This window comes from Salvelinus fontinalis, chromosome 12, assembly GCF_029448725.1.
Source record: "Salvelinus fontinalis isolate EN_2023a chromosome 12, ASM2944872v1, whole genome shotgun sequence".
Classification (NCBI taxonomy): domain Eukaryota; kingdom Metazoa; phylum Chordata; class Actinopteri; order Salmoniformes; family Salmonidae; genus Salvelinus; species Salvelinus fontinalis.
The window spans coordinates 54,301,655-54,326,568 of record NC_074676.1 but is presented as its reverse complement, the minus strand read 5'-3'; the positions used below and the strand labels follow the sequence as shown (position 1 = coordinate 54,326,568).

General features: G+C 45.8%; 1 protein-coding gene across 1 annotated transcript in view; it reads left to right on the top strand.

Annotated features, from left to right (window-relative positions):
• Positions 1–24,914, top strand: part of LOC129867602 (gamma-aminobutyric acid receptor subunit beta-3-like) — a 92,254-nt gene that overhangs the window by 7,386 nt on the left and 59,954 nt on the right. The window contains exon 4 of the mRNA XM_055941108.1: positions 24,687–24,907. Within this exon, the coding sequence (XP_055797083.1) occupies positions 24,687–24,907 (221 nt within the window). The remainder of the gene's footprint in view (positions 1–24,686; positions 24,908–24,914) is intronic.

Sequence of the window (24,914 nt, the reverse complement as noted above, 5' to 3'; positions counted from 1 at the left end):
AGTGGAATGCTTGTGTTTCTAGCTCCTACAGTACAGTAGAATGCTTGTGTTTCTAGCTCCTACAGCAGAATGCTTGTGTTTCTAGCTCCTACAGCAGAATGCTTGTGTTTCTAGCTCCTACAGTAGAATGCTTGTGTTTCTAGCTCCTACAGCAGAATGCTTGTGTTTCTAGCTCCTACAGCAGAATGCTTGTGTTTCTAGCTCCTACAGCAGAATGCTTGTGTTTCTAGCTCCTACAGCAGAATGCTTGTGTTTCTAGCTCCTACAGTACAGTAGAATGCTTGTGTTTCTAGCTCCTACAGCAGAATGCTTGTTTTTCTAGCTCCTACAGCGGAATGCTTGTGTTTCTAGCTCCTACAGCGGAATGCTTGTGTTTCTAGCTCCTACAGCGGAATGCTTGTGTTTCTAGCTCCTACAGCAGAATGCTTGTGTTTCTAGCTCCTACAGCAGAATGCTTGTGTTTCTAGCTCCTACAGCAGAATGCTTGTGTTTCTAGCTCCTACAGCAGAATGCTTGTGTTTCTAGCTCCTACAGCAGAATGCTTGTGTTTCTAGCTCCTACAGCAGAATGCTTGTGTTTCTAGCTCCTACAGCAGAATGCTTGTGTTTCTAGCTCCTACAGCAGAATGCTTGTGTTTCTAGCTCCTACAGCAGAATGCTTGTGTTTCTAGCTCCTACAGCAGAATGCTTGTGTTTCTAGCTCCTACAGCAGAATGCTTGTGTTTCTAGCTCCTACAGCAGAATGCTTGTGTTTCTAGCTCCTACAGCAGAATGCTTGTGTTTCTAGCTCCTACAGCAGAATGCTTGTGTTTCTAGCTCCTACAGCAGAATGCTTGTGTTTCTAGCTCCTACAGCAGAATGCTTGTGTTTCTAGCTCCTACAGCAGAATGCTTGTGTTTCTAGCTCCTACAGCAGAATGCTTGTGTTTCTAGCTCCTACAGCAGAATGCTTGTGTTTCTAGCTCCTACAGCAGAATGCTTGTGTTTCTAGCTCCTACACTACAGCAGATTGCTTGTGTTTCTAGCTCCTACACTACAGCAGATTGCTTGTGTTTCTAGCTCCTACACTACAGCAGAATGCTTGTGTTTCTAGCTCCTACACTACAGCAGAATGCTTGTGTTTCTAGCTCCTAGAGTGGAATGCTTGTGTTTCTAGCTCCTACAGCAGAATGCTTGTGTTTCTAGCTCCTACACTACAGCAGAATGCTTGTGTTTCTAGCTCCTACACTACAGCAGAATGCTTGTGTTTCTAGCTCCTACAGCAGAATGCTTGTGTTTCTAGCTCCTACAGTACAGCAGAATGCTTGTGTTTCTAGCTCCTACAGTACAGCAGAATGCTTGTGTTTCTAGCTCCTACAGCAGAATGCTTGTGTTTCTAGCCCCTACAGTACAGCAGAATGCTTGTGTTTCTAGCTCCTACAGTACAGCAGAATGCTTGTGTTTCTAGCTCCTACAGTACAGCAGAATGCTTGTGTTTCTAGCTCCTACAGCAGAATGCTTGTGTTTCTAGCTTGTACAGTACAGTAGAATGCTTGTGTTTCTAGCTCCTACAGTACAGTGGAATGCTTGTGTTTCTAGCTCCTACAGCAGAATGCTTGTGTTTCTAGCTCCTACAGCAGAATGCTTGTGTTTCTAGCTCCTACAGTACACTGGAATGCTTGTGTTTCTAGCTCCTACAGCAGAATGCTTGTGTTTCTAGCTTGTACAGTACATTTACATTTAAGTCATTTAGCAGACGCTCTTATCCAGAGCGACTTACAAATTGGTGCATTCACCTTATGACATCCAGTGGAACAGCCACTTTACAATAGTGCATCTAGAATGCTTGTGTTTCTAGCTCCTACAGTACACTGGAATGCTTGTGTTTCTAGCTCCTACAGCAGAATGCTTGTGTTTCTAGCTCCTACAGCAGAATGCTTGTGTTTCTAGCTCCTACAGCAGAATGCTTGTTTCTAGCTCCTACAGTACAGCAGAATGCTTGTGTTTCTAGCTCCTACAGTACAGCAGAATGCTTGTGTTTCTAGCTCCTACAGCAGAATGCTTGTGTTTCTAGCTCCTACAGCAGAATGCTTGTGTTTCTAGCTCCTACAGCAGAATGCTTGTGTTTCTAGCTCCTACAGCAGAATGCTTGTGTTTCTAGCTCCTACACTACAGCAGAATGCTTGTGTTTCTAGCTCCTACACTACAGCAGAATGCTTGTGTTTCTAGCTCCTACAGCAGAATGCTTGTGTTTCTAGCTCCTACAGTACAGCAGAATGCTTGTGTTTCTAGCTCCTACAGTACAGCAGAATGCTTGTGTTTCTAGCTCCTACAGCAGAATGCTTGTGTTTCTAGCCCCTACAGTACAGCAGAATGCTTGTGTTTCTAGCTCCTAGAGTACAGTAGAATGCTTGTGTTTCTAGCTCCTACAGTACAGTGGAATGCTTGTGTTTCTAGCTCCTACAGCAGAATGCTTGTGTTTCTAGCTCCTACAGCAGAATGCTTGTGTTTCTAGCTCCTACAGCAGAATGCTTGTGTTTCTAGCTCCTACAGCAGAATGCTTGTGTTTCTAGCTCCTACAGCAGAATGCTTGTGTTTCTAGCTCCTACAGCAGAATGCTTGTGTTTCTAGCTCCTACAGCAGAATGCTTGTGTTTCTAGCTCCTACAGCAGAATGCTTGTGTTTCTAGCTCCTACAGCAGAATGCTTGTGTTTCTAGCTCCTACAGTGCAGTGGAATGCTTGTGTTTCTAGCTCCTACAGTGCAGTGGAATGCTTGTGTTTCTAGCTCCTACAGTACAGCAGAATGCTTGTGTTTCTAGCTCCTACAGTACAGTAGAATGCTTGTGTTTCTAGCTCCTACAGTACAGTGGAATGCTTGTGTTTCCAGCTCCTACAGTACAGCGGAATGCTTGTGTTTCTAGCTCCTACAGTACAGCAGAATGCTTGTGTTTCTAGCTCCTACAGTACAGTGGAATGCTTGTGTTTCTAGCTCCTACAGTACAGCAGAATACTTGTGTTTCTAGCTCCTACAGTACAGCAGAATGCTTGTGTTTCTAGCTCCTACAGTGCAGCGGAATGCTTGTGTTTCTAGCTCCTACAGTACAGCGGAATGCTTGTGTTTCTAGCTCCTACAGTACAGCGGAATGCTTGTGTTTCTAGCTCCTACAGTACAGCAGAATGCTTGTGTTTCTAGCTCCTACAGCAGAATGCTTGTGTTTCTAGCTCCTACAGCAGAATGCTTGTGTTTCTAGCTCCTACAGCAGAATGCTTGTGTTTCTAGCTCCTACAGCAGAATGCTTGTGTTTCTAGCTCCTACAGTACAGTGGAATGCTTGTGTTTCTAGCTCCTACAGTGCAGTGGAATGCTTGTGTTTCTAGCTCCTACAGTACAGCAGAATGCTTGTGTTTCTAGCTCCTACAGTACAGCAGAATGCTTGTGTTTCTAGCTCCTACAGTACAGTGGAATGCTTGTGTTTCTAGCTCCTACAGCAGAATGCTTGTGTTTCTAGCTCCTACAGCAGAATGCTTGTGTTTCTAGCTCCTACAGTAGAATGCTTGTGTTTGTTGCTCCTACAGTAGAATGCTTGTGTTTCTAGCTCCTACAGCATAATGCTTGTGTTTCTAGCTCCTACAGCAGAATGCTTGTGTTTCTAGCTCCTACAGCAGAATGCTTGTGTTTCTAGCTCCTACAGTGCAGTGGAATGCTTGTGTTTCTAGCTCCTACAGTACAGCAGAATGCTTGTGTTTCTAGCTCCTACAGTACAGCAGAATGCTTGTGTTTCTAGCTCCTACAGCAGAATGCTTGTGTTTCTAGCTCCTACAGCAGAATGCTTGTGTTTCTAGCTCCTACAGCAGAATGCTTGTGTTTCTAGCTCCTACAGTACAGCAGAATGCTTGTGTTTCTAGCTCCTACAGTACAGTGGAATGCTTGTGTTTCTAGCTCCTACAGGACAGCAGAATGCTTGTGTTTCTAGCTCCTACAGTACAGTGGAATGCTTGTGTTTCTAGCTCCTACAGCAGAATGCTTGTGTTTCTAGCTCCTACAGCAGAATGCTTGTGTTTCTAGCTCCTACAGTAGAATGCTTGTGTTTGTAGCTCCTACAGTAGAATGCTTGTGTTTCTTGCTCCTAAAGCATAATGCTTGTGTTTCTCGCTCCTACAGCAGAATGCTTGTGTTTCTAGCTCCTACAGTGCAGTGGAATGCTTGTGTTTCTAGCTCCTACAGTACAGTGGAATGCTTGTGTTTCTAGCTCCTACAGTGCAGTGGAATGCTTGTGTTTCTAGCTCGTGCAGTGGAATGCTTGTGTTTCTAGCTCCTACAGTACAGTGGAATGCTTGTGTTTCTAGCTCCTACAGTACAGCAGATACTTGTGTTTCTAGCTCCTACAGCAGAATGCTTGTGTTTCTAGCTCCTACAGTAGAATGCTTGTGTTTCTAGCTCCTACAGTAGAATGCTTGTGTTTCTAGCTCCTACAGCAGAATGCTTGTGTTTCTAGCTCCTACAGCAGAATGCTTGTGTTTCTAGCTCCTACAGCAGAATGCTTGTGTTTCTAGCTCCTACAGTACAGTGGAATGCTTGTGTTTCTAGCTCCTACAGCAGAATGCTTGTGTTTCTAGCTCCTACAGCAGAATGCTTGTGTTTCTAGCTCCTACAGTGCAGTGGAATGCTTGTGTTTCTAGCTCCTACAGTACAGTGGAATGCTTGTGTTTCTAGCCCCTACAGCAGAATGCTTGTGTTTCTAGCTCCTACAGTAGAATGCTTGTGTTTCTAGCTCCTACAGTACAGCAGAATGCTTGTGTTTCTAGCTCCTACAGTAGAATGCTTGTGTTTCTAGCTCCTACAGTAGAATGCTTGTGTTTCTAGCTCCTACAGCAGAATGCTTGTGTTTCTAGCTCCTACAGTACAGTGGAATGCTTGTGTTTCTAGCTCCTACAGCAGAATGCTTGTGTTTCTAGCTCCTACAGTACAGCAGAATGCTTGTGTTTCTAGCTCCTACAGTGCAGCGGAATGCTTGTGTTTCTAGCTCCTACAGTGCAGTGGAATGCTTGTGTTTCTAGCTCCTACAGTGCAGTGGAATGCTTGTGTTTCTAGCTCTTACAGTAGAATGCTTGTGTTTCTAGCTCCTACAGCAGAATGCTTGTGTTTCTAGCTCCTACAGTACAGTGGAATGCTTGTGTTTCTAGCTCCTACAGTAGAATGCTTGTGTTTCTAGCTCTTACAGTGGAATGCTTGTGTTTCTAGCTCCTACAGTGGAATGCTTGTGTTTCTAGCTCCTACAGCAGAATGCTTGTGTTTCTAGCTCCTACAGCAGAATGCTTGTGTTTCTAGCTCCTACAGCAGAATGCTTGTGTTTCTAGCTCCTACAGTACAGTGGAATGCTTGTGTTTCTAGCTCCTACAGCAGAATGCTTGTGTTTCTAGCTCCTACAGCAGAATGCTTGTGTTTCTAGCTCCTACAGCAGAATGCTTGTGTTTCTAGCTCCTACAGTACAGTGGAATGCTTGTGTTTCTAGCTCCTACAGTACAGTGCAATGCTTGTGTTTATATCCTCCTACAGTAGAATACTTGTGTTTCTAGCTCCTACAGCAGAATGCTTGTGTTTCTAGCTCCTACAGCAGAATACTTGTGTTTCTAGCTCCTACAGCAGAATACTTGTGTTTCTAGCTCCTACAGCAGAATGCTTGTGTTTCTAGCTCCTACAGCAGAATGCTTGTGTTTCTAGCTCCTACAGCAGTATGCTTGTGTTTCTAGCTCCTACAGTACAGCAGAATGCTTGTGTTTCTAGCTCCTACAGCAGAATGCTTGTGTTTCTAGCTCCTACAGCAGAATGCTTGTGTTTCTAGCTCCTACAGCAGAATGCTTGTGTTTCTAGCTCCTACAGTACAGTGGAATGCTTGTGTTTCTAGCTCCTACAGTACAGTGCAATGCTTGTGTTTATATCCTCCTACAGTAGAATGCTTGTGTTTCTAGCTCCTACAGTAGAATGCTTGTGTTTCTTGCTCCTACAGCAGAATGCTTGTGTTTCTAGCCCCTACAGTACAGCAGAATGCTTGTGTTTCTAGCTCCTACAGTAGAATGCTTGTGTTTCTAGCTCCTACAGTAGAATGCTTGTGTTTCTAGCTCCTACAGCAGAATGCTTGTGTTTCTAGCTCCTACAGTACAGTGGAATGCTTGTGTTTCTAGCTCCTACAGCAGAATGCTTGTGTTTCTAGCTCCTACAGTACAGCAGAATGCTTGTGTTTCTAGCTCCTACAGTGCAGCGGAATGCTTGTGTTTCTAGCTCCTACAGTGCAGTGGAATGCTTGTGTTTCTAGCTCTTACAGTAGAATGCTTGTGTTTCTAGCTCCTACAGCAGAATGCTTGTGTTTCTAGCTCCTACAGTACAGTGGAATGCTTGTGTTTCTAGCTCCTACAGTAGAATGCTTGTGTTTCTAGCTCTTACAGTGGAATGCTTGTGTTTCTAGCTCCTACAGTGGAATGCTTGTGTTTCTAGCTCCTACAGCGGAATGCTTGTGTTTCTAGCTCCTACAGCAGAATGCTTGTGTTTCTAGCTCCTACAGCAGAATGCTTGTGTTTCTAGCTCCTACAGCAGAATGCTTGTGTTTCTAGCTCCTACAGTACAGTGGAATGCTTGTGTTTCTAGCTCCTACAGCAGAATGCTTGTGTTTCTAGCTCCTACAGCAGAATGCTTGTGTTTCTAGCTCCTACAGCAGAATGCTTGTGTTTCTAGCTCCTACAGTACAGTGGAATGCTTGTGTTTCTAGCTCCTACAGTACAGTGCAATGCTTGTGTTTATATCCTCCTACAGTAGAATACTTGTGTTTCTAGCTCCTACAGCAGAATGCTTGTGTTTCTAGCTCCTACAGCAGAATACTTGTGTTTCTAGCTCCTACAGCAGAATACTTGTGTTTCTAGCTCCTACAGCAGAATGCTTGTGTTTCTAGCTCCTACAGCAGAATGCTTGTGTTTCTAGCTCCTACAGCAGTATGCTTGTGTTGCTAGCTCCTACAGTACAGCAGAATGCTTGTGTTTCTAGCTCCTACAGCAGAATGCTTGTGTTTCTAGCTCCTACAGCAGAATGCTTGTGTTTCTAGCTCCTACAGCAGAATGCTTGTGTTTCTAGCTCCTACAGTACAGTGGAATGCTTGTGTTTCTAGCTCCTACAGTACAGTGCAATGCTTGTGTTTATATCCTCCTACAGTAGAATGCTTGTGTTTCTAGCTCCTACAGTAGAATGCTTGTGTTTCTTGCTCCTACAGCAGAATGCTTGTGTTTCTAGCCCCTACAGTACAGCAGAATGCTTGTGTTTCTAGCCCCTACAGTACAGCAGAATGCTTGTGTTTCTAGCCCCTACAGTACAGCAGAATGCTTGTGTTTCTAGCTCCTACAGCAGAATGCTTGTGTTTCTAGCTCCTACAGCAGAATGCTTGTGTTTCTAGCTCCTACAGTACAGTGGAATGCTTGTGTTTCTAGCTCCTACAGTACAGTGCAATGCTTGTGTTTATATCCTCCTACAGTAGAATGCTTGTGTTTCTAGCTCCTACAGTAGAATGCTTGTGTTTCTAGCTCCTACAGCAGAATGCTTGTGTTTCTAGCTCCTACAGCAGAATGCTTGTGTTTCTAGCTCCTACAGTACAGTGGAATGCTTGTGTTTCTAGCTCCTACAGTACAGTGCAATGCTTGTGTTTATATCCTCCTACAGTAGAACGCTTGTGTTTCTAGCTCCTACAGTAGAATGCTTGTGTTTCTAGCTCCTACAGCAGAATGCTTGTGTTTCTAGCTCCTACAGCAGAATGCTTGTGTTTCTAGCTCCTACAGCAGAATGCTTGTGTTTCTAGCTCCTACAGCAGTATGCTTGTGTTTCTAGCTCCTACAGCAGAATGCTTGTGTTTCTAGCCCCTACAGTACAGCAGAATGCTTGTGTTTCTAGCTCCTACAGTACAGCAGAATGCTTGTGTTTCTAGCTCCTACAGTACAGCGGAATGCTTCTGTTTCTAGCTCCTACAGTGCAGCAGAATGCTTGTGTTTCTAGCTCCTACAGTGCAGCAGAATGCTTGTGTTTCTAGCTCCTACAGTACAGCAGAATGCTTGTGTTTCTAGCTCCTACAGTGCAGCAGAATGCTTGTGTTTCTAGCTCCTACAGTGCAGCAGAATGCTTGTGTTTCTAGCTCCTACAGTGCAGTAGAATGCTTGTGTTTCTAGCTCCTACAGTACAGCAGAATGCTTGTGTTTCTAGCTCCTACAGTGCAGCAGAATGCTTGTGTTTCTAGCTCCTACAGTGCAGTGGAATGCTTGTGTTTCTAGCTCCTACAGTACAGTGGAATGCTTGTGTTTCTAGCTCCTACAGCAGAATGCTTGTGTTTCTAGCTCCTACAGTACAGCAGAATGCTTGTGTTTCTAGCTCCTACAGTACAGTGGAATGCTTGTGTTTCTAGCTCCTACTGCAGAATGCTTGTGTTTCTAGCTCCTACAGTGCAGTGGAATGGTAAGCAATACAATAATATATAGACCAATTGTAAAGGCAGTCAATGTTGTTCTCCCCCTTTAACGAGGAGGAGCATGGATAGGACCAAGATGCGGATTGAGGGAAATAAGCCATCTTTTAATGAACAAACAGCAAACAAGACACTACAAACTACAAAACAACAAACGTGACTAACCTTCAACTGTCCTGTGAGGACACAGGAACAAACACCCACAAAACACCAGTGAAACCCTGGCTGCCTTTGTATGACTCTCAATTAGAGACAAACAATACACACCTGTCTCTAATTGAGAATCATACCAGGCCGAACACAAAACCCCACATAGAAATACAAAACATAGACAAACCCACCCAACTCACGCCCTGACCAACTAAAATGAATACAAAACAAAGGAAAACAGGTCAGGAACGTGACAGAACCCCCCCCTTAAGGTGCGAACTCCGGGCGCACCAGCACAAAGTCTAGGGGAGGGTCTGGGTGGGCGTCTGTCCACGGTGGCGGCTCTGGCGGTGGACGAGATCCCCACCCCACCATAATCAATCCCCGCTTCTTTATCCCCCTCCCAATGACCACCCTCCCACTAACCCCACCTAAATGAAGGGGCAGCACCGGGATAAGGGGCAGCACCGGGACAAGGGGCAGCACCGGGACAAGGGGCAGCACCGGGACAAGGGGCAGCACCGGGACAAGGGGCAGCACCGGGACAAGGGGCAGCACCGGGACAAGGGGCAGCACCGGGACAAGGGGCAGCACCGGGACAAGGGGCAGCACCGGGACAAGGGGCAGCACCGGGACAAGGGGCAGCACCGGGACAAGGGGCAGCACCGGGACAAGGGGCAGCACCGGGACAAGGGGCAACACCGGGATAAGGGGCAACACCGGGATAAGGGGCAGCAGGTCCTGGCTGAGGGACTCCAGCAGGTCCTGGCTGAGGGACTCCGGCAGGTCCGGGCTGAGTGGCAGCTCCGGACTGTAGGGCAGCTCCGGACTGTAGGGCAGCTCCGGACTGTAGGGCAGCTCCGGACTGTACGGCAGCTCCGGACTGTAGGGCAGCTCCGGACTGTACGGCAGCTCCGGACTGTACGGCAGCTCCGGACTGTCGGGCAGCTCCTGACTGGCGGGCGTCTCTGGCAGCTCCTGACTGGCGGGCGTCTCTGGCAGCTCCTGACTGGCGGGCGTCTCTGGCAGCTCCTGACTGGCGGGCGTCTCTGGCAGCTCCTGACTGGCGGGCGTCTCTGGCAGCTCCTGACTGGCGGGCGTCTCTGGCAGCTCCTGACTGGCGGGCGTCTCTGGCAGCTCCTGACTGACGGACGGCTCTAGCGGCTCCTGACTGACGGACGGCTCTACTGGCTCGGGACAGACGGGCGGCTCTAATGGCTCGTGGCAGACGGCTGACTCAGATGGCGCTGGGCAGACAGATGGCTCAGACGGCGCTGGGCAGACAGATGGCTCAGACGGCGCTGGGCAGACAGATGGCTCAGACGGCGCTGGGCAGACAGATGGCTCAGACGGCGCTGGGCAGACAGATGGCTCAGACGGCGCTGGGCAGACAGATGGCTCAGACGGCGCTGGGCAGACAGATGGCTCAGACGGCGCTGGGCAGACAGATGGCTCAGACGGCGCTGGGCAGACAGATGGCTCAGACGGAGCTGGGCAGACGGGCCGTTCAGGCACCGCTGGGCAGACGGCAGACTCTGGCCGGCTGAGACGCACTATAGGCCTGGTGCGTGGTACCGGAACTGGAGGTACCGGGCTGAGGGCACGCACCTCAGGGCGAGTGCGGGGAACAGGAACAGGGCACACTGGACTCTCGTGGCGCACTCTAGGCCTGGTGCGTGGTACCGGAACTGGAGGTACCGGGCTGAGGGCACGCACCTCAGGGCGAGTGCGGGGAGAAGGAACAGTGCGTCCAGGGCTCTGGAGATGCACAGGAGGCTTGGTGCGTGGTGCCGGAACTGGAGGCACCGGGCTGGAGACACGCACCATAGGGAGAGTACGTGGAAGAGGAACAGGGCTCTGGAGATGCACTGGAAGCCTGGTGCGTGGTGTAGGCACTGGTGGTACTGAGCTGGGGTGGGAAGGTGGCGCCGGATATACCGGACCGTGAAGGAGGACACGTGCTCTTGAGCACCGAGCCTCCCCAACCTTACCAGGTTGAATGGACCCCGTAGCCCTGCCAGTGCGGCGAGGTGGAATAGCCCGCACTGAGCTATGCAGGCGAACCGGGGACACCACCTGTAAGGCTGGTGCCATGTACGCCGGCCCGAGGAGACGTACTGGAGGCCAGATACGTTGGGCCGGCTTCATGGCATCCGGCTCGATGCCCAACCTAGCCCTCCCAGTGCGGCAAGGTGGAATAGCCCGCACTGGGCTAAGCACGCGTACTGGGGACACCGTGCGCTTCACCGCATAACACGGTGTCTGACCAGTACGACGCCCTCTTACTCCACGGCAAGCCCGGGGAGTTGGCTCAGGTATCCAACCCGGCTTCGCCACACTCCCCTTTAGCCCCCCCCCAAGAAATTTTTGGGTGAGCCTCTCGGGCTTCCGTGCTAGCCGCGTACCCTCATACCTGCGCTCCTGGGCTGTGGCTGCCTTCCTCTCCTCCCGAGAGCGGCGATTCACACCAACCTTAGCCCAGGGTCCTTCTCCATTGAAAATTTGCTCCCAACTCCATTCCTCTTCTCTCCATTGCTTTAGTTCTTGTTCTCTCTCCTCAATCCGCTTGGTCCTGTTGTGGTGGGTGTTTCTGTAAAGGCAGTCAATGTTGTTCTCCCCCTTTAACGAGGAGGAGCATGGATAGGACCAAGATGCGGATTGAGGGAAATAAGCCATCTTTTAATGAACAAACAGCAAACAAGACACTACAAACTACAAAACAACAAACGTGACTAACCTTCAACTGTCCTGTGAGGACACAGGAACAAACACCCACAAAACACCAGTGAAACCCTGGCTGCCTTTGTATGACTCTCAATTAGAGACAAACAATACACACCTGTCTCTAATTGAGAATCATACCAGGCCGAACACAAAACCCCACATAGAAATACAAAACATAGACAAACCCACCCAACTCACGCCCTGACCAACTAAAATGAATACAAAACAAAGGAAAACAGGTCAGGAACGTGACACCAATACAGTAATATTTTATTAAATTGCACCTTTGTTTCACTAGATAAGACAGTTAAGAAAAAATTCTTATTTTCAATGACGGCCTATGAACAGTGGGTTAACTGCCTGTTCAGGGGCAGAACGACAGATTTGTACCTTGTCAGGTCGGGGATTTGAACTTGCAACCTTTCGATTACTAGTCCAACACTCTAACCACTAGGCTATCCTGCCCAATACAGTACTCTAAAAACATAATTTAAGCCAATACTGTAATACAGCCCAATACAGTACTGTAATACCATAATATAAGCCAGTCACTGGTATAGAGTACTTCAGTGAAAATACTTTAAAGTACTACGTAAGTAGTTTTTTGGGGTATCTGTACTTTACTTTACTATTTATATTTTTGACAACTTTTAATTTTACTCCACTACATTCCTAAAGAAAATATTGTACTTTTTACTCCATACATTTTCCTTGATATGCAAAAATACTCGTTACATTTTGAATGCTTAGCAGGACAGGAAAATGGTCTAATTTGCATACTTATCAAGAGAACCTCCCTGGTCATCCCTACTGCCTCTGATCGGGCAGACTCACTAAACACAGATGCTTCGTTTGTAAGTTATGTCTGAGTGTTGAACTGTGACCTGGCCATCCGTAAAAAAAACAAGAAAACAAGAAAATCGCCTTGTCTGGTTTGCTTAATATAAAACATTTTAAATGATTTCTACTTCTACTTTTGATACTAAGTATATTTAAAACCAATTACTTTTAGTATTTTACTGGGTGACTAACTTTTTTACTTGAGTCATTTTTCTTTTAAGGTATCTTTACTTTCACTCAATTATGAAATGTAGTTATTTTTTCACCACTGAAGCCAGTACTGTAATACTGTAATACTGTCCAATACAATACTGTAGTACTGTAATACTGTCCAATACAATACTGTAATACCGTAATATCGTCCAATACAATACTGTAATACTGTAATATAGGCCAATAAAGTACTGTAATACTGTAATATCGTCCAATACAATACTGTAATACTGTAATATCGTCCAATACAATACTGTAATACTGTAATACTGTAATACTGTCCAATACAATACTGTAGTACTGTAATACTGTCCAATACAATACTGTAATACCGTAATATCGTCCAATACAATACTGTAATACTGTAATATAGGCCAATAAAGTACTGTAATACTGTAATATCGTCCAATACAATACTGTAATACTGTAATATCGTCCAATACAATACTGTAATACTGTAATATCGTCCAATACAATACTGTAATACTGTAATATCGTCCAATACAATACTGTAATACCGTAATATCGTCCAATACAATACTGTAATACTGTAATATCGTCCAATACAATACTGTAATACCGTAATATCGTCCAATACAATACTGTAATACTGTAATATCGTCCAATACAATACTGTAATACCGTAATATCGTCCAATAAAGTACTGTAATACTGTAATATTGTCCAATACAATACTGTAATACCGTAATATAGGCCAATAAAGTACTGTAATACTGTAATACTGTCCAATACAATACTGTAATACCGTAATATCGTCCAATAAAGTACTGTAATACTGTAATATTGTCCAATACAATACTGTAATACCATAAACTGGGCCAATAAAGTACTGTAATATCGTAATATTGTCCAATACAATACTGTAATACTGTAATATCGTCCAATACAATACTGTAATACTGTAATATCGTCCAATACAATACTGTAATACTGTAATATCGTCCAATACAATACTGTAATACTGTAATATCGTCCAATACAATACTGTAATACTGTAATATCGTCCAATACAATACTGTAATACTGTAATATAGGCCAATAAAGTACTGTAATACTGTAATATCGTCCAATACAATACTGTAATACCGTAATATCGTCCAATACAATACTGTAATACTGTAATATCGTCCAATACAATACTGTAATACCGTAATATCGTCCAATACAATACTGTAATACTGTAATATCGTCCAATACAATACTGTAATACCGTAATATCGTCCAATAAAGTACTGTAATACTGTAATATTGTCCAATACAATACTGTAATACCGTAATATAGGCCAATAAAGTACTGTAATACTGTAATACTGTCCAATACAATACTGTAATACTGTAATATTGTCCAATACAATACTGTAATACTGTAATATCGTCCAATAAAGTACTGTAATACTGTAATATTGTCCAATACAATACTGTAATACTGTAATATCGTCCAATACAATACTGTAATACCGTAATATAGGCCAATAAAGTACTGTAATACTGTAATATCGTCCAATACAATACTGTAATACTGTAATATTGTAATACTGTAATATTGTAATATTGTAATATCGTCCAATACAATACTGTAATACTGTAATATTGTAATACTGTAATACTGTAATATTGTAATATCGTCCAATACAATACTGTAATACTGTAATATCGTCCAATACAATACTGTAATACTGTAATATTGTCCAATACAATACTGTAATACCGTAATATAGGCCAATACGGTAATATAGGCCAATACGGTAATATAGGCCAATACAGTACTGTAATATAGGCCAATACGGTAATATAGGCCAATACAGTGCTGTAATATAGGCCAATACAGTGCTGTAATATAGGCCAATACAGTACTGTAATATAGGCCAATACGGTAATATAGGCCAATACAGTGCTGTAATATAGGCCAATACGGTAATATAGGCCAATACGGTAATATAGGCCAATACGGTAATATAGGCCAATACGGTAATATAGGCCAATACAGTACGGTAATATAGGCCAATACAGTAATATAGGCCAATACGGTAATATAGGCCAATACGGTAATATAGGCCAATACAGTACGGTAATATAGGCCAATACGGTAATATAGGCCAATACAGTAATATAGGCCAATACGGTAATATAGGCCAATACGGTAATATAGGCCAATACAGTACTGTAATATAGGCCAATACAGTACTGTAATATAGGCCAATACAGTACTGTAATATAGGCCAATACAGTACTGTAATATAGGCCAATACAGTACTGTAATATAGGCCAATACAGTACTGTAATATAGGCCAATACAGTACTGTAATATAGGCCAATACAGTACTGTAATATAGGCCAATACGGTAATATAAGCCAATACGGTAATATAAGCCAATACGGTAATATAAGCCAATACGGTAATATAGGCCAATACGGTAATATAGGCCAATACATTACTGTAATATAGGCCAATACAGTACGGTAATATAGGCCAATACGGTAATATAGGCCAATACAGTACTGTAATATAGGCCAATACTGTAATATAGGCCAATACGGTAATATAGGCCAATACAGTACGGTAATATAGGCCAATACAGTAATATAGGCCAATACGGTAATATAGGCCAATACAGTACTGTAATATAGGCCAATACAGTACTGTAATATAGGCCAATACAGTACTGTAATATAGGCCAATACAGTACTGTAATATAGGCCAATACAGTACTGTAATATAGGCCAATACAGTACTGTAATATAGGCCAATACAGTACTGTAATATAGGCCAATACAGTACTGTAATATAGGCCAATACGGTAATATAAGCCAATACGGTAATATAAGCCAATACGGTAATATAAGCCAATACGGTAATATAGGCCAATACGGTAATATAGGCCAATACATTACTGTAATATAGGCCAATACAGTACGGTAATATAGGCCAATACGGTAATATAGGCCAATACAGTACTGTAATATAGGCCAATACTGTAATATAGGCCAATACGGTAATATAGGCCAATACAGTACGGTAATATAGGCCAATACAGTACTGTAATATAGGCCAATACAGTACTGTAATATAGGCCAATACAGTATGGTAATATAGGCCAATACAGTATGGTAATATAGGCCAATACAGTATGGTAATATAGGCCAATACAGTATGGTAATATAGGCCAATACAGTACGGTAATATAGGCCAATACAGTATGGTAATATAGGCCAATACAGTATGGTAATATAGGCCAATACAGTATGGTAATATAGGCCAATACAGTACTGTAATATAGGCCAATACAGTATGGTAATATAGGCCAATACAGTATGGTAATATAGGCCAATACAGTATGGTAATATAGGCCAATACAGTACGGTAATATAGGCCAATACAGTACGGTAATATAGGCCAATACAGTATGGTAATATAGGCCAATACAGTACGGTAATATAGGCCAATACAGTATGGTAATATAGGCCAATACAGTATGGTAATATAGGCCAATACAGTACGGTAATATAGGCCAATACAGTACGGTAATATAGGCCAATACGGTACGGTTATATAGGCCAATACAGTATGGTAATATAGGCCAATACAGTACGGTAATATAGGCCAATACGGTACGGTAATATAGGCCAATACGGTACGGTTATATAGGCCAATACAGTACGGTAATATAGGCCAATACGGTAATATAAGCCAATACAGTACGGTAATATAGGCCAATACAGTACGGTAATATAGGCCAATACAGTACGGTAATATAGGCCAATACAGTAATATATATATATATATATACACCATTTACATAGCATAACATGTTATCCGAAGTGACAACAGTCCACCCGTGTTGCTATGTGACCCCAGTGGGAATACAACCCACAACTCCGATGTTGCCAGGGCCATGCTCTAATGAACTGAGCTACGTACAGTAACCAGTACAATACATTCGTACGATACCAAAGTGCTTGGTTATGTTGTTGCCTTAACTTTGTAACCACTATTTTAGGCGTTTCATAATGAGTCAGCAGAGCAGAGCTAAGTGGTCGAGCCCACAGAGGTCCATTTAAAAAGCATTACTCCCCCCCCCCCAACAGTAGAACCAGTCTTAGAGAGACTGTGTCCCAAATGGTACCCCATTTCCTATACAGTTGCACTACTTTTGACCACGGCCCATAGGGCTCTGGTGAAGAGTAGTGCACTATGTAGGGAATAGGTTGCCATTTGGGACACATGTTCAGAATGGTTTCTGAATAATTCACAGCCTGACTCTGTTGCTTGATGTGTGGCAGGTTATTACAACCCTGTCCTAGCCTGCTTGGTGTGTGGCAGGTACCCTGTCCTAGCCTGCTTGGTGTGTGGCAGGTACCCTGTCCTAGCCTGCTTGGTGTGTGGCAGGTTGGTACAACCCTGTCCTAGCCTGCTTGGTGTGTGGCAGGTTGGTACAACCCTGTCCTAGCCTGCTTGGTGTGTGGCAGGTACCCTGTCCTAGCCTGCTTGGTGTGTGGCAGGTACCCTGTCCTAGCCTGCTTGGTGTGTGGCAGGTACCCTGTCCTAGCCTGCTTGGTGTGTGGCAGGTACCCTGTCCTAGCCTGCTTGGTGTGTGGCAGGTACCCTGTCCTAGCCTGCTTGGTGTGTGGCAGGTACCCTGTCCTAGCCTGCTTGGTGTGTGGCAGGTACCCTGTCCTAGCCTGCTTGGTGTGTGGCAGGTACCCTGTCCTAGCCTGCTTGGTGTGTGGCAGGTTGGTACAACCCTGTCCTAGCCTGCTTGGTGTGTGGCAGGTTATTACAACCCTGTCCTAGCCTGCTTGATGTGTGGCAGGTTGGTACAACCCTGTCCTAGCCTGCTTGGTGTGTGGCAGGTTGGTACAACCCTGTCCTAGCCTGCTTGGTGTGTGGCAGGTTGGTACAACCCTGTCCTAGCCTGCTTGGTGTGTGGCAGGTTGGTACAACCCTGTCCTAGCCTGCTTGGTGTGTGGCAGGTTGGTACAACCCTGTCCTAGCCTGCTTGGTGTGTGGCAGGTACCCTGTCCTAGCCTGCTTGGTGTGTGGCAGGTACCCTGTCCTAGCCTGCTTGGTGTGTGGCAGGTACCCTGTCCTAGCCTGCTTGGTGTGTGGCAGGTACCCTGTCCTAGCCTGCTTGGTGTGTGGCAGGTACCCTGTCCTAGCCTGCTTGATGTGTGGCAGGTTGGTACAACCCTGTCCTAGCCTGCTTGGCGTGTGGCAGGTTGGTACAACCCTGTCCTAGCCTGCTTGGCGTGTGGCAGGTTGGTACAACCCTGTCCTAGCCTGCTTGGCGTGTGGCAGGTTGGTACAACCCTGTCCTAGCCTGCTTGGTGTGTGGCAGGTTATTACAACCCTGTCCTAGCCTGCTTGGTGTGTGGCAGGTTGGTACAACCCTGTCCTAGCCTGCTTGGTGTGTGGCAGGTTGGTACAACCCTGTCCTAGCCTGCTTGGTGTGTGGCAGGTTGGTACAACCCTGTCCTAGCCTGCTTGGTGTGTGGCAGGTTGGTACAACCCTGTCCTAGCCTGCTTGGTGTGTGGCAGGTTGGTACAACCCTGTCCTAGCCTGCTTGGTGTGTGGCAGGTTGGTACCACCCTGTCCTAGCCTGCTTGGTGTGTGGCAGGTTGGTACAACCCTGTCCTAGCCTGCTTGGTGTGTGGCAGGTTGGTACCACCCTGTCCTAGCCTGCTTGGTGTGTGGCAGGTTGGTACCACCCTGTCCTAGCCTGCTTGGTGTGTGGCAGGTTGGTACCACCCTGTCCTAGCCTGCTTGGTGTGTGGCAGGTTGGTACCACCCTGTCCTAGCCTGCTTGGTGTGTGGCAGGTACCCTGTCCTAGCCTGCTTGGTGTGTGGCAGGTACCCTGTCCTAGCCTGCTTGGTGTGTGGCAGGTACCCTGTCCTAGCCTGCTTGGTGTGTGGCAGGTACCCTGTCCTAGCCTGCTTGGTGTGTGGCAGGTACCCTGTCCTAGCCTGCTTGGTGTGTGGCAGGTACCCTGTCCTAGCCTGCTTGGTGTGTGGCAGGTACCCTGTCCTAGCCTGCTTGGTGTGTGGCAGGTTGGTACAACCCTGTCCTAGCCTGCTTGGTGTGTGGCAGGTTGGTACAACCCTGTCCTAGCCTGCTTGGTGTGTGGCAGGTTGGTACCACCCTGTCCTAGCCTGCTTGGTGTGTGGCAGGTACGTACCACCCTGTCCTAGCCTGCTTGGTGTGTGGCAGGTACGTACCACCCTGTCCTAGCCTGCTTGGTGTGTGGCAGGTACCCTGTCCTAGCCTGCTTGGTGTGTGGCAGGTACCCTGTCCTAGCCTGCTTGGTGTGTGGCAGGTACCCTGTCCTAGCCTGCTTGGTGTGTGGCAGGTACCCTGTCCTAGCCTGCTTGGTGTGTGGCAGGTTGGTACAAACCTGTCCTAGCCTGCTTGGTGTGTGGCAGGTTGGTACAACAATAATCACCAGGGATTTTATTTCAAAATGTCCTCCTCGAGCACTTCTGTGTTCTGTGATTGGTTCAGGTCCAACTGGGGGCAAGTTTAACACCTCAACCATCCACAGGCTCCCTTCTCCGGTCCAGAAGCTGCTGACCCCTCACATGCCACGATAGTCCAGCCCAGTAGACATCACTCATCATAGCCTTCTTCAAAGTTATTATTTTTTATTTGAAGATTCAGTTTGTAGCAGCGTCTTGGCATGTGGTGAGGTTATCGGCCATCCTTACAAACTGAAACCGACAGTAGTACCGACGTCGTGGCTCAGTTGGTAAAGCATGGCTCTTGCAACGCCAGGGTTGTGGGGTTGATTCCCATGGGGGACCAGTAAAGAATGAAGTCTGCAAGTCGCTCTAGAGTGTCTACTAAAGGACTAAACTGGTCTGAGAGCTATATCCTGTCTGTTCCAAATGGCTTCCTTAATAGTGCCTTATGTTTGACCAGGGGCTCTGGTGAAAGGTAGGGCACTATATATCAGACCATAGGGCTCTGGTGAAAGGTAGGGCACTATATCAGACCATAGGGCTCTGGTGAAAGGTAGGGCACTATATCAGACCATAGGGCTCTGGTGAAAGGTAGGGCACTATATATCAGAGCATAGGGCTCTGGTGAAAGGTAGGGCACTATATATCAGAGCATAGGGCTCTGGTGAAAGGTAGGACACTATATATCAGAGCATAGGGCTCTGGTGAAAGGTAGGGCACTATATCAGACCATAGGGCTCTGGTGAAAGGTAGGGCACTATATATCAGAGCATAGGGCTCTGGTGAAAGGTAGGGCACTATATATCAGACCATAGGGCTCTGGTGAAAGGTAGGGCACTATATATCAGACCATAGGGCTCTGGTGAAAGGTAGGGCACTATATATCAGACCATAGGGCTCTGGTGAAAGGTAGGGCACTATATCAGACCATAGGGCTCTGGTGAAAGGTAGGGCACTATATCAGACCATAGGGCTCTGGTGAAAGGAAGTAGGTATAGCCCCTACCTGGGTCTATACTAGACACCCCCTGCCTGGGTCTGTACTAGACACCGCCTGCCTGGGTCTGTACTAGACACCGCCTGCCTGGGTCTATACTAGACACCGCCTGCCTGGGTCTATACTAGACACCGCCTGCCTGGGTCTATACTAGACACCGCCTGCCTGGGTCTATACTAGACACCCCCTGCCTGGGTCTATACTAGACACCCCCTGCCTGGGACTGTACTAGACACCCCCTGCCTGGGACTGTACTAGACACCCCCTGCCTGGGACTGTACTAGACACCCCCTGCCTGGGTCTATACTAGACACCCCCTGCCTGGGTCTATACTAGACACCCCCTGCCTGGGTCTATACTAGACACCCCCCTGCCTGGGTCTGTACTAGACACCCCCTGCCTGGGTCTGTACTAGACACCCCCTGCCTGGGTCTGTACTAGACACCCCCTGCCTGGGTCTGTACTAGACACCCCCTGCCTGGGTCTGTACTAGACACCCCCTGCCTGGGTCTGTACTAGACACCCCCTGCCTGGGTCTGTACTAGACACCCCCTGCCTGGGTCTGTACTAGACACCCCCTGCCTGGGTCTGTACTAGACACCCCCTGCCTGGGTCTGTACTAGACACCCCCTGCCTGGGTCTGTACTAGACACCGCCTGCCTGCTTTTCTGCTACTCATAATACCTGTGGAGGAGGGGGTCTATACTAGACACCCCCTGCCTGGGTCTGTACTAGACACCGCCTGCCTGCTTTTCTGCTACTCATAATACCTGTGGAGGAGGGGGTCTATACTAGACAGGACTAGACAGGTCCTGAATAATGGCTGTTGACACTTCCATAAATATCAACCTGACTACAGGAAATCTATTTCCAGCGTCAGACTGTGATGTATAGCCCTGGCCATTAGTTGTCTCTTCTCCCTGTGAGGAGAGGAGGAGCTTCCTGAACCTGACGCTAGTGTATACCCCTGGCCATTGGTTGTCTCTTCTCCCTGTGAGGAGAGGAGGAGCTTCCTGAACCTGACGCTAGTGTATAGCCCTGGCCATTGGTTGTCTCTTCTCCCTGTGAGGAGAGGAGGAGCCTCCTGAACCTGACGCTAGTGTATAGCCCTGGTCATTGGTCGTCTCTTCTCCCTGTGAGGAGAGGAGGAGCCTCCTGAACCTGACGCTAGTGAGAGAGTCTAGTTCTCCCAATGAAATTACATATTTGGGCGTTCTTTGAAACAATATAAATTAGTGTTTTATTTGATACACCTGATCGTAACCCTGCTCTATGTCTATATATACAGACACATACAGTACCAGTCAAAGGTTTGGACACACTTACTCATTCCTCAAGGGTTTTTCTTTGTTTTTACTATTTTCTACGTTGTAGAATAATAATGACATCAAAACTATGAAATAACACATATGGAATCATACAGTAACCCAAAAAAGTGTTAAATAAATCAAAATAGATTTTATATTTGAGGTTCTTCAAAGTAGCCACCTTTGGCCTTGATCACAGCTTTGCACAAGCTTGGCATTCTCTCAACCAGCTTCCTGAGGTAGTCACCTGGAATGAATTTCAATTAACACGTGTGCCTAGTTAAAAGTTAATTTGTGGAGTTTCTTTCCTTCTTAATTGAGCCAATCAGTTGTGTCGTGACAAGGTAGGTGGGGTATACAGAAGACAGCCCTATTTGGTAAAAGACCAAGTCCATATTGTGGCAAGAACAACTCAAATAAGCAAAGAGAAATGACAGTCCGTCATTACTTTAAGACATGGAGGTCAGTCAATCCAATTTCAAGAACTTTGAAAGTTTCTTCAATTGCAGTTGCAAAAACCATCAAGCGCTATGATGAAACTGTCTCTCTTGAGGACCGCCACAGGAAAGGAAGACCCAGAGTAATTAGTACATTAGAGTTAACTGCACCGCAGATTTCAGCCCAAATAAATGCTTCACAGAGTTAAAGTAACAGACACATGTCGTGTCTTTGGCTATGCCGGATTAAGTGATATGACATGCTATTCTATAAAATCCTTTCTCTGTAATTAATATTACCTGATTGAGCTCATCATGTAAATGTAATTAACTAGAAAGTCGGGGCACCACGAAAGAGTGTTTATAGAGCTGTTATCTTCCGAATAAACTCTTAAAGACCTGGTCATCTTTTACATCAATAGCAGTCAATATTAATCGTCACCTTATTTCAGTCTCATCTGAAAGTTGTAAATTCTTGGTTATCTTCACGAAACCTGGCTAACAAGTTGAATCAGCAATACAAAATTGGGTTTAATTATTTATTTAGTAAATACCTAACTAATCACACAGAATTACATATACACAGAATGAATCATACCTTGATTACAAATTATGTCATAAAGGAAAACGTCCCTCTACCGCAGGAGCGGTAGAGATACTCTTAATGATCGGCCATGAAAAGCCAACTGACATTTACTCCTGAGGTGCTGACTTGCTGCACCCTCGACAACTACTGTGATTATTATTATTTGACCATGCTGATCATTTATGAACATTTGAACATCTTGGCCATGTTCTGTTATAATCTCCACCCGGCACAGCCAGAAGAGAACTGGCCACCCCTCATAGCCTGGTTCCTCTCTAGGTTTCTTCCTAGGTTTTGGCCTTTCTAGGGAGTTTTTCTAGCCACCGTGCTTCTACACCTGCATTGCTTGCTGTTTGGAGTTTTAGGCTGGGTTTCTGTACAGCACTTTGAGATATCAGCTGACGTAAGAAGGGCTATATAAATACATTTGATTTGATTTGATTTGAAGACTGAAGAACAAAGGGAGAAGCTACTCTATCGTAAATACAGAATCTTATGCATTCTAAATTACCGCCCATTTGGAAAAGGAAAATGCAATAAATATTTACTCTGAGCTGAGATTCAATAGGTTGGTGGTAGATGGAAGGCCGTGTTGCCCAACAGAGTCCTTTGTCCTTTGAAGAGTGTCTCTGGTGGTAAACGGGAAACGTTGTAGTGTCGTCGTTGTGTGGTAGACGGGATACTCTGTCTGTCCTCTCCTAGCCCACGTTTACAGCGGCCGCTACTAACTCAACGGCTAGGAGGTATCACTTCTGTAGCGAATAAGAGTTCAAAGTTCATACCATTCGCAAACCAAAGCTCACGCTGAGGTTGGCTTCGTTCTGTAGTTATTATCTGAATCCTTCTGACATCGGATCGTCATCCTAATGTACCCGGAACAGAAGGTTACATGTTCGTCAAGGGCTTATATAGTGGAGGGAGAAGGGTGTGTTTCATAGTTTATAACCCATGTCTATTCACAGGGGCGGGCCACTGATTGAGCAGAGCCCTAACCTTATGAAAACCCAAATCTCTCATTTGGAATACCCAGGATAGGATAAAGTAATCCTTCTAACCCCCCCCCCTCCCCCTTAAAAGATTTAGATGCACTATTGTAAAGTGGTTGTTCCACTGGATATCATAAGGTGAATGCACCAATTTGTAAGTCGCTCTGGATAAGAGCGTCTGCTAAATGACTTAAATGTAAATGTACATTTGGAAGCTCTCTTGACTCTGTAGAGTCAAGAGAGAGGGCAGGGAGAAAGGAATTTATGGGGGGGGGTCATAAACCTTACCCACAGGCCAACGTCATGACACACATCTCAACCTCAACTGTTCAGAGGAGACTGCGTGAATCAGGCCTTCATGGTCGAATTGCTGCAAAGAAACCACTACTAAAGGACACCAATAAAAAGAAGAGACAATTGACATTAGACCGGTTGAAGTCTGTCCTATGGTCTGATGACTCCAAAGGTTTATTTTTGGTTGCAACCGCTGTGTCTTTGTGAGAAAGAGTAGGTGAATGGATCTCTGCATGTGTGGTTTCCACCGTGAAGCATAGAGGAGGAGGTGTGATGGTGTGGGAGTGCTTTGCTGGTGACACTGTCTGTGATTTATTTAGAATTCAAGGCACACTTAACCAGCATGGGTACAACTGCATTCTGCAGCGATACGCCATCCCATCTGGTTTGCACTTAGTGGGACTATCATTTGTTTTCCAACAGGACAATGACTAAAAACACAGCCTGGAGGTGTGTTTTTAAAGGTATTTTTGACCAAGGAGAGTGATGGAAAGGGGGATACCATGTATGCTGAATGTATTCATCTGAAATTTGTCTTCTGCATTTAACCCAACCCCTCTGAATCAGAGAGGTGTGGGGGGGGGGCTGCCATAATCGACATCCACGTCTTCGACGCCCGCAGAACAGTGGGTTAACTGCCTTGCTCAGGGGGCAGAACGACAGATTTTTACCTTGTCAGCTCGGGAATTTGATCCAGCAACCTTTCGGTTACTGGCCCAACGCTGTGGCTACCTGCCGCCCTGCATCAGATGACTTGGCCTCCACAATCACCCGACCTCAACCCAATGGAGATGGTTTGGGACGAGTTGGACCGCGGAGTGAAGAAAAAGCAGCCAACAAGTGCTCAGCATATGTGGGAACTCCTTCAAGACTATTGGAAAAGCATTCCTCATGAAGCTGGTTGAGAGAATGCCAAGAGTGTGCAAAGCTTTCATCACGGCAAATGGTGGCTACTTTAAAGAATCTCAAATATAAAATATATTTTGATTTGTTTAAAACTTTTTTTGTTTACTACAAGATTCCTTATGTGATATTTCATAGTTTTGATGTTTTCACTATTCTACAATGTGGAAAATAGTTAAAATAAAGAAAAACCTTTGAATGAGTAACTGTATCCAAACTTTTGACTGGTACTGTAGGTGAGAAACCATGTAAATGAAGTGTATGATATGACTGCTTTAACCTTGTTCTATGTGTGTCTTCAGGACTACACGCTGACCATGTACTTCCAGCAGTACTGGAGGGACAAGAGGCTGGCATACGCTGGGATCCCCCTGAACCTGACGCTGGATAACCGGGTCGCCGACCAGCTCTGGGTCCCCGACACCTACTTCCTCAACGATAAGAAGTCCTTTGTGCATGGGGTCACCGTGAAGAACCGTATGATCCGACTGCATCCGGACGGCACCGTGCTCTACGGACTGAGGTTAGTA